We start from the raw sequence: 18,172 nt of genomic DNA on the forward strand, positions 1-18,172 counted from the left end.
TTAACGTTTTTTTTTCAAATTTCATGTGTGAAACTATTTTAAAAATTCAATTCTCATACAATCTTAAATCATAGTTATTCATAAACAATATATTGAAAAATCTTAAGCCCCTGCATTGATCACTCACATATATGATATTTCTATATTTTTTCATAAACAAATATTTTAAATTACGAACTTTCAAATACATATATATAATTTAATAAAAAATCATTTATCAATAATAGTGATAATTAATTATTCTTTAACAAAATCATTTCATATAGTACAAACAATCAATTTATGCCAAGTGTAAACCTTTTTTTTTGTTACAAAATTTAAAATGATAAATATTGATCAATATATACCATAAATTATAGTTGAGAAATAATATGAACAAAAATAAATATTTTGGTCGTGGAATTGATATCTTGCTCACTTTTAACTTGTCTTTTTAAAGATATAACAATCAACATCATATAACTTAAACAACTCTAAATTAGTTGAAGAGTCCAAAGCTTTAAAAAATATCTTCATGAATATATATTTAATTCACCACTAGTATATACACTAATAATGGTCCTTTTTTTCACTATATATAAATTTATGAATCAATTTATTTTTCAAAAATTAAAATCATATGTTGAAACGAAAAATGACCTCATATTTCTCAAAAAAAAAAAAAAAGCAGGCAATAAAATCAAGACGAATAGAATAAATGGAACAAAAATAGTAAAAAAAAAAAAAAGCAAAAAAGGTAAGAGTTGATTGATTCCAAGTTCCAACAACCGTCTGAATAGAGATCGGACTTTTTGTTACTCTCTCTCTCTCATCCATAATTCTTTTCTTTGACCTTTCTACACGCTTTCTCTCTCTACATATTTCTAGGATTTTGTTAACAATATTTTCTTCATCTCCCTTCTTCTTTACTTTATTCTCCACATTTCCCCCTTTGTATGCTCTCTCTTTCTCTCTCTATACATACATTCTCTCTCTTTATCTACACATATACTTACTTTTTTTTGGCATTGTTACAGTTCTAGCTGAATTTCATGGCGAACGATTTGCAAACATCGCCGGCGGCAGCAGCAGCATCGACCGTCGTTGATGATAGCATTGAGGATGCCTGTAGTATTTGTCTTGAGCCGTTCAACTCCGATGATCCTCCTGCTGTATGCTATAAGCTTCGCTTTTCTGTTTGATGCATTTTCCTGTCATATTAAATTAAATTTTAAAATATATATGTAAAGTTAGGGATTATCTGCCTGTAGCATTTTTTTCCTTTAGCTGTTTGTCTCTGATGATCTTCCTGCTGTATGTTATCTCCAAGCGTGCCTGTTTATTTTGTTGCATTTTCTGTTTTTTTTTTTAAATTCCATAATTGGCTATATATTGGTAAAAGTTAGGGTTTGTTTCTGGCTTTTAGCATTTCCGTGATGCATTTTCTGCTTTGTCAAGGATTTTCTGTTTATTAAGGAGAGGTTAGATGACTCTAATGTATGTTGATCAGAATGGATGAGTTCTAGCAGTGTGTAGTTTTCACGCCTTGGAAGTTCCGACGACTTTTTAATGGAAGCAATTGGTATATAAAACAATATAAGAGGAAAAAGTTTGGATTTTGTGGTTTAATTGTTGAAATTTAGTGTGAGATGTAGTCATGTATTTCTTTATTGATGTCATTTGGCCAGTGAGTATCATGTTACATCGAATCTCTTATATGTTTATTTTTGTGGACATAATTTTAATTACATTTTTTCCTTCTCAATAGGAGTTATGTGCCCCAAATGTGTATCGTGTTCTTCTAGAGCTGGACCTTGCTCTAATTTCGGGACTCTTTTGTTAACCCTTGCCCTCTCTTATATTAGGATTTCCATAATGATAATGTAATTTACCAAAAAGGTATGCAAATAGTATGCATGAAGTAGTGGTATGATTTATTTCAGGACTCTTTTGTTAACCCTTGCCCCTCTTGTTGATACATCCATCTCAACCTTAGTCTTATGATTTTTACTTATTCTGGTCCAATGTGATTTGTCAAGGATTGGTCTTATTCTCCCAACTAATTTTACTTTGTGAAATAGTTTGATTGCTACTTTCTCAAATATATTAGACAGTTTTCTTCAGTTTGTTTGACGTAAAGGAAGTATGTATCAAAGTGATGTTGCAAAGTTCTTGCTCTCTCATGGTGATGCCTTCTTTTGATCCGTGTGGCAATTCTTGTATATGCTTGATTATTGTGTTCCATAATGCATTTACCCTAGTTTCTTAATTTCTTGTTTTCTTTCAGGTAACAGATTGTAAGCATGAATATCATTTGCAGTGTATTCTTGAATGGTACATTCAAAATTTGTTACTGTATAATATTTTGGTCAAATGTCGGGGACATACAGTTCCTCCCCGTCTGCACATTTTTAACCGTGGGTTTTGGTTGATATGCTCAATAAACATCATGCAAATTCTGTTCAGGTCTCAGAGAAGCAAGGAGTGCCCAATTTGTTGGAGGGTTCTTGCATTGAAAGACCCTGCGAGGTATTTGAATACTTCTGTGGCTAAGCATACAATTTTACAAACCAATGACTACTTTCTCATGGAATTGGTCTCGTCTGTGGACAAGAGCTGCTAGCTGCAGCACGCAATGCAGCCAGAATTACATTTCTTTTTTTTTTCTTAAAGGAATTTCATATTGTTTAAGAGCCAAGCATTTTGATTGATTCCTCATTGAGACATATTTATTCCCTCTTTTCTGATGATCTCCAGCCAAGAGCTACTGGCTGCAGTGGAGATTGAAAGGAACATGAGGTCAAGGCTTAATGTGCGTCATACCAACGAAAATGTTGAAGCCAACCATGTGGGTGACATTGCCAATCTTGGAAGTGGCTTATTTCTTTCCATTACATTTTGCTTCATTCTCACTGAGAGCCTTGGTATTTCCAGGATGCCACGCAGCAGCATGATTCAGATTTTGAGGAGCGAATTATGCGACATTTTGCTGCTGCCACCAGTAGAGTCCGTCTTGTCAACAGAAGGAGAAGACAGGCGTCTTCAGGAATTGGTCCTACACAGGTTGTACCTTCTGTGCCGGTAGGAGTTGGTTCAAACCAGACACAGAATAATGAATCTACGGTACAGTTCCAAGGCTTTGGGTTTTTTGGGGATGGGTCTGCTGCTTCTGCAACTTCATCTAGTATTAGACCTGCATCATCATCAGTTCCTGCCCATGGAAGTGATCCTTCTAAGCTTAGGTATGACTGAGAACTATCAAGTGAATAACTCGGTAGTGTAATGAAGCTAGCTACTCAAAATCCTTAACATGCACCATTTCTTAATCCTAAGTGTGGTTACATGTTTTGACTTTGATGTTTTTGTTAAGTTTTTCCACAATTGATCTGGAATTGTATGCCTCACTACTTGGTTACTTGTTGGAATTCCTTCAGCCAGCCACCAACTTATGGTCCCCAGGGGTCAAGCTCATCCGAGTTTCTTGCATTTTCTGAATCTATAAAATCCAAATGGTCTTCTGCTTCTGCGAGGTAGAGGAACTCCAACTTTTCGTTTCCTTAAAAGCTATTTTTATTCCCCTCTAAGGTTATTGTTTCTGTTTCAACAGGTATAAGGACTCAATCTCAAAAGGTACTCGTGGTTTTAAGGAAAAATTATTAGCACGCAACACCACTGTCAAGGAATTTGGCAAAGAAGTTCAGCGTGAGATGAGTGCTGGAATAGCTGGCGTTTCAAGAATGATTGAACGACTTGATCTTACTTCAAAACGTACTGGAGCTGCTGAACCATCTGCATGTACCATGGGTACCTCAAACTTTCCTGGTAGAGGAGTGAGTGAGCAAGGAAATGTGACATTTCAAGCGCGTGATGGTTGCAGGAAGAATTCTACAATTGGAGTAACTCCTACCAATCCCTCATTGATCTCCAACACCAACACCAACACTGGCCAAATGGAAATTTCTCTTGGACAGGTTTGTAGTTGGTCCAACAATATCTTGAGTAGTTGTGAAGCTTTACTTTGTTCCGTGTTCATCATCCCTGATGTTGCCAATATGCTCTTCTATTTTGTTATACATAGCTTCTGCTGGATGTTTTTATTGCCTTTAAACAGAAAACTAAACTTAGAAGCCTAATCTGTTTGTATATTTTCCGATTGGATATGGAATTAGCATACAACTGCAGCATTGGAACTTTAACTCAGAAACTAAAATGACAACTTCCTAAACAGAATACTTTACATACTGTGAGAAAAAAGAGAGTTTGGGAGAAAACTCAGCTTGATTATTCTCTCAAAACATTTTTTGTTTAAATAGCCAAGTGTACATATTTTAAGGAAAGGAAGAGAATCAAAATACATAATTAGAGGAGTAAATCCTAGGAAGTACTTCAATCTATCTGCCTAGGGTCCTATCTCTTGTCTGGAAATGTTAAAAGCGATATTGCTTCAATTTAACTATACCAGCTTCATCATTGCCCATGATGACTATATCTTTTCCCCCCACCCCATCAGGAGGATCAATAGAGTTCCCACTTACCCTCCACTGTGACTCAAAACCTCAAACTACCGATTGATGGTGGAGGTGCTCAACCACTAGAGCAAGCCTCCCTTGTCCGTGATGACTATATCATCAACATAAATGACCAATTGAATACAATGTGATCAATCTCACTGAGAGTCATACCAAAGTCCTGAATGATCATGTTGGAACTTACCAAATCATGTTCGAGGAGATTGTTTCAAACCATATAGGGATCGATGCAACTGATGTAGAATACCACAACCACTATACTCTCCTTGAGTAACAAATTCAGGAGGTTGCTCCATATATACATCATCCTCAAGATCACCTGGAGAAAACATTTGTGATAATCAAGAACAATAACTATGGATAGTAAAAGATGACCATATGCTATAGCTAAGGGGGAGAAAGTATCATTGCAATCACGCCGGAATCTCTGTGTACCTTTGGTAACAAGGTGAGCTTTAAGTTGATCAATTTGACCATCTGGATCAACTTTGACTACATACATGCACCGACAACCAATGGTAGATTTACTTGGAGGTAGAGGAACAAGCTCCCAAATACATGTAAAAAGACATCTCTTTGATCATCTCATAATACCATCCAAAATGGGATAGCACTTCATTTGTGGATTTAGTGATAGGGATGGGATTAGGGTTATGAGTGGATCAAATACCTTTCCGGAGTGCGATTGGTGGACTAGGAGGAGACAAGTCTGCAGTATGCAAAGGATCCTGTTCAAGACGTGAATCATCTAATCATCTAGATATGATGCTGTATAATGACAACAATGATAAGTCAAGACTGGTGTAAATGGAGCCGTAGGTGATGTAACTAGAGCTGTAGGTAGTGGAGCCGGATCTGTAGGTGATGAAACTGGAGTTGTAGAGCAAGATGAAGGAGAAGTGACTGATCTCCAAAAGATGAAACTGGCAACACCTTAGAAATATCTAATATGATCAGCTGTATCTGTGAAGTATGGATGGGTTTGAAAGAAGGCAACATCAGCAGAGAGATAAGGAACCACTAGAGGTTAGGTGAATAACATTGATATCCCTTTGCGCTCTCGAATAACGTAGAAATACGCATTTAAGAGCACGAGAAGCTAAATTATCTTTTTCCTGAAATAAGGTTATGGACAAAACACATGCTCCCGAAGACACGAGGTAGAAGAAGACCTAGTAGCTTTGGCTTGGACATTGTATATGTGCGTAAAAATCTACAAATGAAGTACAAATGATAGATTTCAAATCAAGTATAAATCATATGGGTTGTTTTAGACACCTGAACTCAAACCTAGAATGTTCAAATCCTGAATTCACCTCTAGATTTTGGAAGCTGAAGTATCTCAGATTAGACATATTAGGGCTATCCTCACTATTTTTGAAGGCATTTCTGGACTGCATGTTAATTGGCAAAAGAGTTGTCTTTACCCAGTGAACAAAGTTGATAATATGGAGATATTGGCAAGTAATCTTGGATGCCAAGTAGCTGCCTTACCTGCAAAGTACCTAGGGATGCCCCTGAGTGCAAAGAACAAAGAGATGGAGGTCTGGAGAGAAGTGCTAGAGAGATGTGACAGGAGATTGGCAAGATGGAAGAGTCAGTATTTGTCCTTAGGAGGGAGATTAACACTAGTCAAATTTGTGTTGGATTCCCTTCCTTCCTATATGATGAGCCTATTTCCTATACCAAAGAGTATTGTGAAGAGAATAAATTTGCTCAGAAGAACTTTTTTGTGGAATGGAAACAAGGGGCAGAAAGGCTACAACCTTGTAAAATGGGATACTGTAACACTTCACAAGAAGCAAGGAGGATTAGGTATCAAGAAACTCAGCCTCCAAAACTCTTGTCTATTGCAAAAATGGTTATGGAGGTTCTGTGCCGAGGATATGCCTTTATGGAAAAAAATCATCATTGAGAAATATGGACTTCAAAGTCACTGGATCACTGAAGACGTCCTTGAAATTTTTGGTTGAAGTGTCTGAAGACTATTCGGAGACTCTAGCCCCAGTTTCAAAAAAATATTCAACTCAAGGTGGGTAATGGCGTGAAGATTGAGTTCTGGAATGAACTTTGGATAGGTGAAAGGAGCTTGAAATCTCTCTTCCCTGATCTGTTCCTCCTCAGCCAACAGACTAGGGCCACTATAGCTCAGATGTGGAGCTTACAAGGTTGGAATTTTCCATATCTAAGGTTGAAATTTCAACTTCAGAAGGGCCCTAAATGATTGGGAGGTTCAAAGAGTTGCAGATTTTCTTATGGTGATAAATGATTTCAATGGAACTACCAATGNTACAAGGTTGGAATTTCAACTTCAGAAGGGCCCTAAATGATTGGGAGGTTCAAAGAGTTGCAGATTTTCTTATGGTGATAAATGATTTCAATGGAACTACCAATGCACCTGACAGACCAGTGTGGAAACTTCACAGCAAGGGTGCATTCACTGTTAAGTCATGCTATTGGAGGAGAAATACTGGCCAACTGCAGATTAGGAACTGGCCTTGGAAACTAATCTGGACAGCCAAAGTCCCCTTAAAAGTTTCTTGTTTCGTGTGGTTAGTTTGCAAAAAAGCTTGTTTGACTCATGAAGTACTACAAAGAGGAGGTAGACAGATTTGCTCAAGATGTTTTATGTGTGATCAGGATGCTTGAAATAAATTGCCATCTATTTCTACACTGTAAAACAGCAGCAAATCTGTGGAACATGTTCTTGTGTATACTTGGAATGAGTTGGGTGGTTCCCAAAACTACTAAAAGTATGATGGACTGCTGGAAAGAGATTGGAAGAAGAGAGTCAGAAGAGGACTGGTGGGAATTGATCCCTGCAAGCATCTGGTGGACATTGTGGAAGGAAAGGAATGCAAGAGGCTTTGAAGACAAAAGCAACAACATTCAAAAAATCAGAATGAATTGCCTTGGTCTTCTATATTTTTGGTGTAAACAGGATATGGTGGGGGATATAGAACTTTTTGTTGATTTTATAGGGAAATTGTAAAGCTCCATAGACTAGTTCTTATGGCCTTCTGTTTTTTACCCTATGGGATGTAAGTGCTCACTCTTATTATTGTTTGGATGATGGAATTTTGTGAATACAATTTTACCTGTTCCTCAAAAAAAAAAATGATTACAAGTGAAACAGGAATATGTGACACAGTAGTGCTTTGACAGGATTTTAGGTGTTTGTGCTTCCTATGTTTGTTCCTTTCTATTCTCCCACCAGAATTACTACAATTTTCTATTTATTTTTCATAGTGCGATGTGTTATACAGATCTTTTCCATGACTTTTCTTATTCCATCTATCCCTATGTGCTCAATAGCAAAAACAATGACGGGTCTTGTTTGATTGCCTGATCAGCTCATCCAAAAGCCGTTAGAAAAAAAAAATTTATTTTACTTGAAATGTGTCTTCTCCGTCTCTCTTCACGTGCATGCTGATTCTATTTCATGAACATGTATGTGTAAATATTTTTTGACAAAGACAGTTGCAGTAAGACTTGAACCTAGCCTCCTTTTACTTTGATGCCATGTTGAATTGCGTTAACACCTTATCAAAAAGTTCAAGCTATTAGAGAAACTTTTATTTATTTAATTATGCTTCGTCAAGTCTCGTTATGATTATAAACTAGTCAGATTGATTATTTAGAAGTCGCATTTCAGCTTCTTCTCCTTATCTCATCAAGATAAAGTTTATGAAGAAACTGTTGCAAGAGGTTAGGATTGGAAGATAACCAAAAAGAATTTTGACTTATCCATCTTGATAGTTGTTCTCTTTGTTTTTGAAACGAGCTCTTTCCACTGTTTAACCGTTTCTTTCCCTCTTTTTCCCCTTCAGAATGGAAACTGATGCTGCAACCGTCAAAGTCAGAATAAATGATGCTTGATTATGGTCCTCTTTGTCTCTGCTATTAACTTATAGCATAATCTATAATCTGCAAGTGACGTACGCTCTAAAGGTCAGTTATTGCAGTAGGTGACTGACTTGCGTCCTGCAGTTGTGAAAACCTTGAGATTTGACGTGCTGTTGGAGAAGTTACAGTTTGTGCTTAAGCCTTAAGGTCTCATGACCTGTTCTCTTTACTGTAAACCTGTAGGATAGGAAGATTGTGGAGCAGATAAGCTTGTGTAACCATGTCCTTTAGCTTAATGGATATTCAAGAAGGAATGTCTTATGGACTATACATTATTCCTTTTTTATGGTGGTTATATTTTCTTCTTTATTATGCTTTTGCCTAGTTCATCTGATTTTATCTTTACCTAATCCAGGAGCTTGATTTGCCTGAATGACCTTGAAAAAAGTGATGCTTTTTTGTCATCACTTTGTTGTCGTGCACCTAACCTTAGGTGTTGTCATTTATGTGAAATGTGGATGGGAATAGCTAATTTTTGTAACTTTGCATACTTAGTTTGCATCTTAAATCAAATGTTGAATCTGAAGGATAAATCAAGCAATTTCTTGAAGACTACTTCGGTGCTTCTTCCATGAAATACCATCTGACCGTTTCCTGATAGTCACTGTAGATAAGGGTGTCAACCATTAGCTAACATTTCACCTGCAACAACAGAATCATTATCAGGACAATCAAGTCTAGTATATCAAGATTCTTCTTGACTAGTAAAATACTATTTGGATAGAAAACTTGTCAAGCGAAGTAGGAAGAGTCGTGGGATGCCAGTCCAGGAGCTACACCAAATTCCTTTAGTAACTAGTTGAAAAATTAGTCCTCTAGTGAAGGAAACATTGGCACCCTTAGTAGTAGTAGGTTAAATCAAAATTGTGAACTTCCTTCTCATGTCCCTTGTTTCTGTGGGAAAAACATTTCTTATACAAGTTGCAACATTTTCTTTATCTTTTAGTAGCTCTTAATTAATATTATTACCCTTTATTAGCATTTCCATCTGACCACCCTTGATTAGATATTACTACCGTTGAATTCTTTTCTTATTACTATCACATGTCCATTTAGGGCGGAACAAGTGAAACAAATCGTCCTCTTTTCTTATCTTCCGTTGGGTTTCCTTTTTGTTAAATCTTTGTTAGTTTTTGTACTCCTAGTTTATATTAGAACTTGTTGAATCCGGTGGGAAACACCTACACCATGTGAGTGTTTTTGGCTGCCTCAGACCATGAGAATTCGTGATCAAGTATTTTCCGTAAGATTTGCAACGATTTCTCTCATCGCCTTCCTCTGTTCTCTCTGTTTCCCACCTACCTCTTTTTTCCTTTTTTCTTACTATCTAATAGCTCTTTCGTTATAGTTTATCATTGATTATACATTCCCCTCTTTAGCCCAAGCTTACTTTGCGCCAATTTTCATTTTTCTTTTGTGGACAAGTTATAGATAAGCATTGGTAATAAAACCTCCTCTTATGTAGACTGTAGTGTTCCGGCCACCAAAATAAATTTTTGGTATCTATTTTTAAAATATGGTAAAATAAATTGTGGATTAAGTAATTTTTCCAAAAAAAATTACGCCACCCTTGTTTTACCGTTAGTAATATAAATTATGTTAGTTTGTCTTTATGAATATTTGTAGCTAAGTAATTTAAGTTTCTAAAAATATGTAAATCTTTCTTTTCAAAAATAATTTAATTGATATCTAAGTCTGAAACAAAAAATAATTAGTTTGAAATTCAAAAGAAAAAAAAAAAGATCGGGTAATTTTTTGTAGGAAGAAGAAGAAACTCCCTCCTCTCTTCCATTCTTGAAAAAAAATAAAATGGAAGACACTTTCAATTTTATTGGAGCTTGAAACAATATGGTAGATATTTTCATGGATTAACAATTTGCTAAACGTGGAAAGTGTATATATAGCTCAGGCTAATTTGTTAGCCGAATATATAATTTATATTTATTACCTGAAATTACTAGGGGATGTCAATGGTTCGATTCGATTGATTTTTTAAAAAACATTGTGACACACCCATACATGAAAGTATGCAGAACTTATTGGAGAATGGAGAAAAGGGGCTAATCTAGATCTGTCCTAGGATAACATCTCCGCCAGAAACCTTGAAGTCAGAAGGTGCTTCTTCAACATTCAGAACCTTAACATTTCCATCAACTACATACGCCGACCACCTATGCAACAACGATGATAAATAATGGATTAGTATAAGATAGACAGGTTGTTTCCGATGTAGCCTGAGCTCAAAAGGCCAAGTTATTCGGAAAAGGATTGCAAGAAAGTTCGTCAAAACTAGTTAAACTTGTGCACCTTTCACTGGGATTATCAATTTTGGAATTGGCAATTGTTGGATGTAGAATCTTTAGTTATTGCAGGACGAACTAATGAATGACATAAAACATGAACTCTGATCCCTTACCTATGAGATCGAAGTCCAAGCAAAGCTGCCGAGAGATCAATTGTTAAGTCCAAGCTCTTGTGGAAGCTTCCATCAAAATCACCATAAAACTCAATCTGCATCGTAAAATAGAGACTCATCCTCGTTATTAGAGAAAGTATAAAGAACAACTATCACAAAACAGCTGATACAATGAAATTTTCTGACATCTATAGTGCTATCAAACTTACCCTGAGAAACAATTCAATAAATGTATTAGTATGGCATTAGAGGTGTAAAGGTCATAAAACAAGGTGAGATGAACATAGCCAAATGACTAAATAACAGGATCATGAGAATCTTAATCATAGATCTCTCTCTTGGTTATCTGTCATTCATACCCTAGTTTATTAGTTTCAACTATCCTACCTAAGTGTACCAGCGTTAGCGATAAAGCACATAACAATCTACATCGGGCTGTGTTTTTTAATGCTTCATACAGTTTATGAATTATGTCATCCTCGATATGCTACAAAATAAATTCCAGTTAGAGATCAGCGTCAGCCCACCTACATAGATTTCCAGCTCCATGGAGGAAAGTTGAGTTGAAACAGAAATATATTAGAGACAAACTGAGTTTAAGTTGGAATGTATTAGCATATGGTGAGAATCATTATCTTTGAGCATGTAGAGGAATGTTCGTAGAATTTCATTCATTTAGCTGCGGCTGCAGTGCTCATATCAATCAGATACTTTCTTTTAAAAGAAAATTCAACTGTCATCCAACATAAATGTTGCTTGAAAAGTAAGATCTGCTCGACATCCCTCCTTTGACCCCCTTCCTACAATCCCAAACCAGCCCCTCAATAACTGAGAAATCCCCAAGGACTGGTTGGCACATAGTTTGAAAGTCAAATGATCAATGAATAAATATTTTTTTAGAAGGTAAGTTCGAAAGTCATTGAATATTGAGACTGCTCTGTACCCCTCTATACTTAAAAAGCACCAAGCTTTTAATCTACATCAAGATTCAAACTCATGAAATGAGCTTTTAACCCACACACCACTCTCTGCGCTCTTTTTTGAGAAAAACCACTCTCTGCGCTCTAGCACTAAACAAAAGCCCTTGGGGCACTAAAAGAAACGTTTTGCCATTCCAAGTCTTGCCAAAAAAGATAGATTAATCTTTTTCATCAAATAGATTCGACTCCCTACACAATATACATGATCAAGAAGGTTGATTCACCAGAATATGTTTACTTCTTCTGAGAACTGAGAAAAAGTAAGTACTTCAAGTCTTCCACGGATGGTAGAAAGTTCAAATTAGTAATTAGTGAAGGTCACACTTGCTTAAAGAAATACACAGGATGACGAGGCAGGGAAGAGTGACTTACAGCATCTTTTGCTTGTAGTTTTTCTGCCCAACCATTCATAGTGTATGGATCATTCACAGCAACACAGATGACAGAGTCGATTCCTTTGGCCTTGAACTTATCAATGTTATTCTTGTAGCTAGGTACATGTTGCATTGAACAAACTCCAGTGTACGCACCCTGGAAATTGTACAAGTAACATCTTTAGGAAGATATAAAACTAAAGAACAAAGAGAACCAGACATTAACCAAATGGGTGGATACAAAATGGCTATGCAATAAGGCCTCTTTTGAGGCAAATTTCCTACCACAACCATCAAAGAAAATAAGAAGCCTTTCTTTCTTTCATCATTTCTTCGCGTCATTTTATTCAATCTTCTATTCATTTCATGGTGTCAGTTTATTCAACCTTCTATTACAAACTAGGGAAAGCCCTTTTCTATTATCATTCAATTGAGGAATCATGGTAGTCCAGTTGGTTGGCTACAGCTACCTGAACTTTCACAATGCCACTGAAGGTTCAATTCCCCATTTCATAATCTAGTTCCCCACTTCCCCTTCTGCTTCCCCTCCTTCTATGTATAAAATAAAATAAAAAGAATGGAAAGAATGGTATTAAATATTTAAATGTGTCCCGTTGTATCTTTCCTCCAGAAGCAAATATGTGCAACCAACCAAGTGACAATGTTAATCCAGTAGTATGTAACAATTGGGATTACAACAAGATTAAACTATTTTGAAAATTTGGATAAGTAGTAGCAATATTCATTTGTAGTCCCAGGAGATAAAACATTAGACAAATAAAGCTGCTCACTGCACTTACGTCATCAGATACCACCTTGATTTAGTACTTTGTATAGAAAGTTCAAAAGACCAATGTATTATTTGTACTAAAAGTAACAAGAAAAAGAGAATTTTTTTTACCATTTTGATTTCTTATTAGGCTTAAATGGAGCTACATGGTCCGTGAGGATTCATATATATAGTGAACACCTCATCTTGGTTGGGATTGACGCATAGTAGTTATTGTTGTTGTTGATGTCTTATTAAGATTTTTTACCTTTTAAATATCAATGAAAAGAAAGAACTTTTTCCCCTCTACCAAACACAAAACATCATAAACAAAAAATAAAAGATAAAATGACCATGAATGAAGCACAAGTTGACAATTTGGAGGACCTCAACAAAATATGCAGTAGTCAAACAACAAGATAAAAAAATCCAAGACTAAAATGGCAGAACCGCTTCACTCTAAGACACCATAACGTAACACTAGTGATTTATCTTGCTATTTTGTGTTCGTTATTTTCCTTTACATCCTACTTTTGATTGCACTTTTTGAGCTGAGGGTGTACAGGGAACAACCAATCTGTCCCCACCACAAAGGCTAAGTAAGATAAGGTCTGCGTACATCCTATCCTCCATAGACCCCCAATTGTGCGATTACACTAAGTATGTTATTGTTGACAAAACAAATTCTCATAATTTGACAACCCCACTCTCTTTATTCCAATTAAAAGAGAACCAAACAAAAATATTCATCTAAAACCTACTCCTAAATCCTAACCACAGAAATGAAAACTAACACACAATACAACTAACTTAATAATCAGTGGCAATATATATAAATGAAAGTCAACTTACAGGAAGGCCAAAGATTACAACATTTTTACCCTGAACACCAAACAAAATACAACAAACAGTCAGAAATCAAGAAAAGGGTAAATTTAGGTATAAAGATTACATTTTTAAAATTGGGGTTTTGATTATATTTATGATTACCTTGAAGATATCTTTAATAGGGGTAGTAGAGAATTTTGAGGAGACACCTTCATCCCAAGATCGAGCCTTTTGTAGAGAAACATTTGGTGCAGCAACAGTAACATCACTTCCTACTGAAATTGAAGCATAGGATCTCAGGCTTTGAGCCATCATTCTTGTTCTCTTTAACATTGCTGAGGCCATTGCTGATTCTCCTAAACTTTTGGTGGTGAATACTGATTTTTGCTACTTTCATTGCTGGTGAATATATGGACAGGGAAAGGATGGGCCTTATTTAAACTTGGGCCTAAATTTGGTGTCCAAACTCTATAATATATAGATAGACTTTGGATTTTGGAAGTTGTGAGGACCAATTTTTCCTTAGTCAAGTTTGCGTACAATAATAGTTATCAATTCGGATGGTGCAATATGAGGCTTTCTAACTCCTACTCTGGTACTAGATTAATCAAGCTCTAGAATGGGGAGATATGTCGTACCCCTTCTCTTGTGTAAATTTTTGAAAGTTAATCTATAGGGTAAAATCAAGTATCAAATGTCTCGTAAATATGGGCAAGTATAGGCTATAGCTTATGAATTTTTATATATATGTATAATAGTGTATAAGAAGTGTTTACACTATGCATACATTATTATACGTTGATAATATTATTATCGATTTCTGTATGTTTTGCTAAAAATAAATTAAAAAAACCCAATTTGCTCAATCTTTACCAAATAACTTCATATTTTAACCACAATTTCAAAATGACATTCTCAACCAACATTAGTCATCCCAAATTTGATATTCAAATCAAGACATACATGATATATTGCAATAACTAGTGTGGATGCAATAGTCAAACTCCAGGTTCAAATGAACCCAACACTTTCGAGGTGTAATTTAAATTATATTCAGACTTCACATAAATTGCAATAAATAGTAGGTCTAAATTTATGATTTTAAAAATACAATAGATTCAATACTAAAATCCCATAAAAACTAAAATCATAGAGTTAAATTAGAAATTCGCCACTAACAATAACACCCACTTAAAACAAATCTCAATTTTAAAAATCTGATTTCTTTGAACTCAAGCTTTGAAGCTTCTTTAATGACTTCCAATGTAACTTTTCAATTGTTCTTCGATATATCAGTCACCATTAAATATTTTCAAAGAATTCAACCAAGAAAAACAATTAAAACATCTTTTTCAAAATATGAACAATAAGGATGGAAAATATGGGCTCATTTATAATGTTGGGCCGATTGACATGTCCATGTAAACCTTAGGTGCTAATTTCAACACATCAATAATTTCAATAATTATATATTTTGTCTGAGTTGCCTTTAGATAGACTACACTAGTGAATGTATATCGCCTCTTTCCTCTCTTGTCCCTCTACTTCTTTATATATGTGTTCCGCAATTTCATGTATTTATGTATCCAATATGCACCGATATATTCAGTGTATTTGTGTGTATCAATTTCATCGAGTGTGTTCAATATTAAATATTTAATGTATCCACTATCATTTTCATGTATCCAATATAATAAAAATGCATTATGTATTTAATGTATCTGTGCATAATTACAAATTGGTTATGAGAGGATACTAATGTATTCAGTACATTTGTGATGTGTCTATTGTATTTGTGCACAAGTGCATCTATTTGGTATCAAACTTGTGATGTATGCGGTGGCCGGTGTTTATGTGTATAGATACGTACTTACAAAAAGACGATGAAGACGAAGATATAGCTATCTAGAAACATATATTACTGCATAGATACATGCATATACCTTGTGTAATTATGTCTTAACTAGTCACTCTTTAATAACTATCTGGTATCAATTATGTAGTCGTTATTTTTTATAAGAAAAATCAATCAATAAGCACACCGCCCGTTAAATCTTAGTCAAAATTCAGGGCGACATTTATTTTGTGTTAGATTAGTCTTTAAATTAGAAACTCTATCGTGGAAAAAAAAAACCTTACTACACAATTTCTTTGATTTCAATTACCATTAAAAGAAATCAACTTCAAGTTTTCTCAATAGAACACAAGCTTCAATAGATGATCTTATTATACTATACATACAGAGTTATTAAAGGGGAACAAAAAATACAACAAAATCAATTACATCTAAAACATGAGATGATTACACAATATTATCAAGCTTAAAAAAACAATCATAAAATTAAATCCCACTATAATTAAATAGAGGCACTTATATACCTTAGGTTGTACCTCTCTAATAATAAATATACTGCAAAGTGCAAAAAGAAGGACTCCCTTTGTACAACACAATACACCCAAAAATAAATAAATTATAGTAGCTAGTTAATTAACTTAATTATTTTTTTAGTTATAATAAAATCTTGATTAATCTTAAACATATGATTTAAGAAGAAAATCTAGTAGGATTTACTGAATTATAATGAGGTGGGACTTGATTAATTAGTTGTCTTTGTGTTTGTCCTTGTAACTTGGTGTTTGATGAGAAATTATTATGTCTTGGTTGCCTGTTTTTTCTTCTTGGATGTGAAGAAAGTGGGATAAAAACTCCAGTTCCTTTGCTAATTTCTCTTCTATTATTATTCTGCTCATATACGTATCCTGCTCTTGTAGCTGGATGAATTACTTGTGAAAAGGCCTGTATTTTTTAAAAGAAAATTGGTAAGCACATGTCATTATAACAAAAACAGTTTTTAGCGGCAATAAATATATATATTAATAAAAAGTGTTAAAACTTTTATCTTCATTAGTTAATTGTCAGTAAATCTAGTATTGTTATAGGCTTTAGAGACATTTACAAAGAGTGTTAGTTGCTTCTAAAAACATATTTAGTGATAATTAAATTATTAATTGCTGCTAAAGATCATTTTGATCTAGTGAGTTATTAATTTTTGTCTTCTCGTGGATTCATGATTTGAACTCTATATGTTTAATATTTAAGATTCTTAACATTGAACCTAACATATAATATTATGGGTTCTACTAATATACACTATTTGCTCAATTTTAGTCGTTTCATGGGCGGGGAACTAAGCGCAATTCTTTGAATCAAAGGTTGAATGAAATCGATTCTTTTTTAGATAACAAAATCGAAATCGGATAGGATAGATGGATGGATCTATCTTTCTATTCATATTTATTACTAATCAAAATGTATTTCTATAGTGTTGTAGCGTAGCAAGAAGCCAGGAAAGACTGCACTACTTTTGGCCTAGGAAACGAAGAGAATGAGCTCAGCTACTTCTCTGGTTTTTTATACTTAAATTTGTGTTTCACGTCAAAAATACGAAGTTTAGATGAATTTTATGTTGTAACGCCACACCCATCCCTATCCTATACGTTAAGAAACAACTATCGATAGAAACACTTGAATTTCGATATTCTGTAGACTAATAGTCAATAAAGTGAGTGTCCAAAGAAGTTTAACCAAGTGATTCTTTAGTTAAATCATTTAGTATAATATCTAAATTCTCTTTCAGTAGTAATACACTTTAACATTATATGATATGAAATTAATGAACTAGACAAAGATAACTAGTGTATTTTAGGGAGAAAAACTAACAACTTGAACATATATATTGAAAGAGAGGGAAAAATATATTGAACCTGAATAGAGCCATGAGAATGACGATAAATTGAAGAATTTTGATGTTCATGTTCATCATCATCCATTATTAAAAGAGATATTTGTTTGCTCAAATCTGCAAAAAATAAATCATCTTCTACTTCCATTGCCACTTCCATTTTTTGAAGAAGAGAACTCAAAAATGTTTAGTTCGCTCTGTTTTTCTTCTTTTCTTTTGAGTAGTTAAGAAGGGATATTATTATTGTGTATTGTGTAGTATAAATAATAAATAGAAAAAAAAAACAGCAAATAATGGGTTCAAGCAAAAAAAGGTATACATGTGGGATAGTGGGGTCAAGAATGACAGCCAACCCAAATCTGTGCAAGACCCACAAAAGGATATCAGCTAAGTGCAAACTTATCGATACGTGTTTTGGTGGTGTGATAAGTACTATTTATTTTTAATTAAAAGGTTTTGAATTTGAGTATAAGTTTAGATTTAATTGAGTTTCAATATCAGTATTGAACACTAGATGGAAAATAATTTTAAAGAAAACTAAGTACAAATTTTAAAATAATAATATATTTAATATAATGCTATAAATATAGTTTAAAAAGAATAAGATATAAGTGAATTTTACCTCTATTTTTTTGAAGTAAAAACGTT

General features: G+C 34.4%; 3 protein-coding genes across 4 annotated transcripts; 1 reads left to right on the plus strand and 2 right to left on the minus strand.

Annotated features, from left to right (window-relative positions):
* The first annotated feature begins 808 nt into the window (after positions 1 to 808).
* Positions 809 to 8,683, plus strand: LOC125844499 (E3 ubiquitin-protein ligase RHF1A-like). Of its 2 annotated transcripts, XM_049523817.1 has the most exons (9): positions 809 to 933; positions 1,017 to 1,151; positions 2,267 to 2,313; positions 2,446 to 2,508; positions 2,737 to 2,827; positions 2,914 to 3,221; positions 3,414 to 3,509; positions 3,587 to 3,950; positions 8,339 to 8,683. In XM_049523817.1, the coding sequence occupies exons 2-9, from the start codon at positions 1,032 to 1,034 to the stop codon at positions 8,348 to 8,350; spliced, it is 1,101 nt and encodes a 366-aa protein (XP_049379774.1). In that variant the 5' UTR covers positions 809 to 933; positions 1,017 to 1,031; the 3' UTR covers positions 8,351 to 8,683. The 2 variants fall into 2 exon arrangements, with proteins under 2 accessions (XP_049379774.1, XP_049379782.1); XM_049523825.1 differs by having other exon boundaries at positions 931 to 1,151.
* Positions 8,684 to 10,333: 1,650 nt separating this feature from the next.
* On the minus strand, positions 10,334 to 14,180 carry LOC125853003 (peroxiredoxin-2F, mitochondrial). Its single transcript, XM_049532691.1, has 5 exons — positions 13,944 to 14,180; positions 13,806 to 13,835; positions 12,183 to 12,341; positions 10,831 to 10,925; positions 10,334 to 10,585 (listed from the first exon to the last, which is right to left on the minus strand). Exons 1-5 carry the CDS (start codon positions 14,124 to 14,126, stop codon positions 10,480 to 10,482), a joined length of 573 nt encoding a protein of 190 aa, XP_049388648.1. The 5' UTR covers positions 14,127 to 14,180; the 3' UTR covers positions 10,334 to 10,479.
* Positions 14,181 to 16,070: 1,890 nt separating this feature from the next.
* On the minus strand, positions 16,071 to 17,773 carry LOC125842373 (uncharacterized). The gene is made up of 2 exons (XM_049521655.1): positions 17,547 to 17,773; positions 16,071 to 16,578 (listed from the first exon to the last, which is right to left on the minus strand). The coding sequence occupies exons 1-2, from the start codon at positions 17,682 to 17,684 to the stop codon at positions 16,327 to 16,329; spliced, it is 390 nt and encodes a 129-aa protein (XP_049377612.1). The 5' UTR covers positions 17,685 to 17,773; the 3' UTR covers positions 16,071 to 16,326.
* Between the last annotated feature and the right edge of the window lie 399 nt (positions 17,774 to 18,172).

This window comes from Solanum stenotomum, chromosome 1, assembly GCF_019186545.1.
Source record: "Solanum stenotomum isolate F172 chromosome 1, ASM1918654v1, whole genome shotgun sequence".
Taxonomy (NCBI): Eukaryota; Viridiplantae; Streptophyta; class Magnoliopsida; order Solanales; family Solanaceae; genus Solanum; species Solanum stenotomum.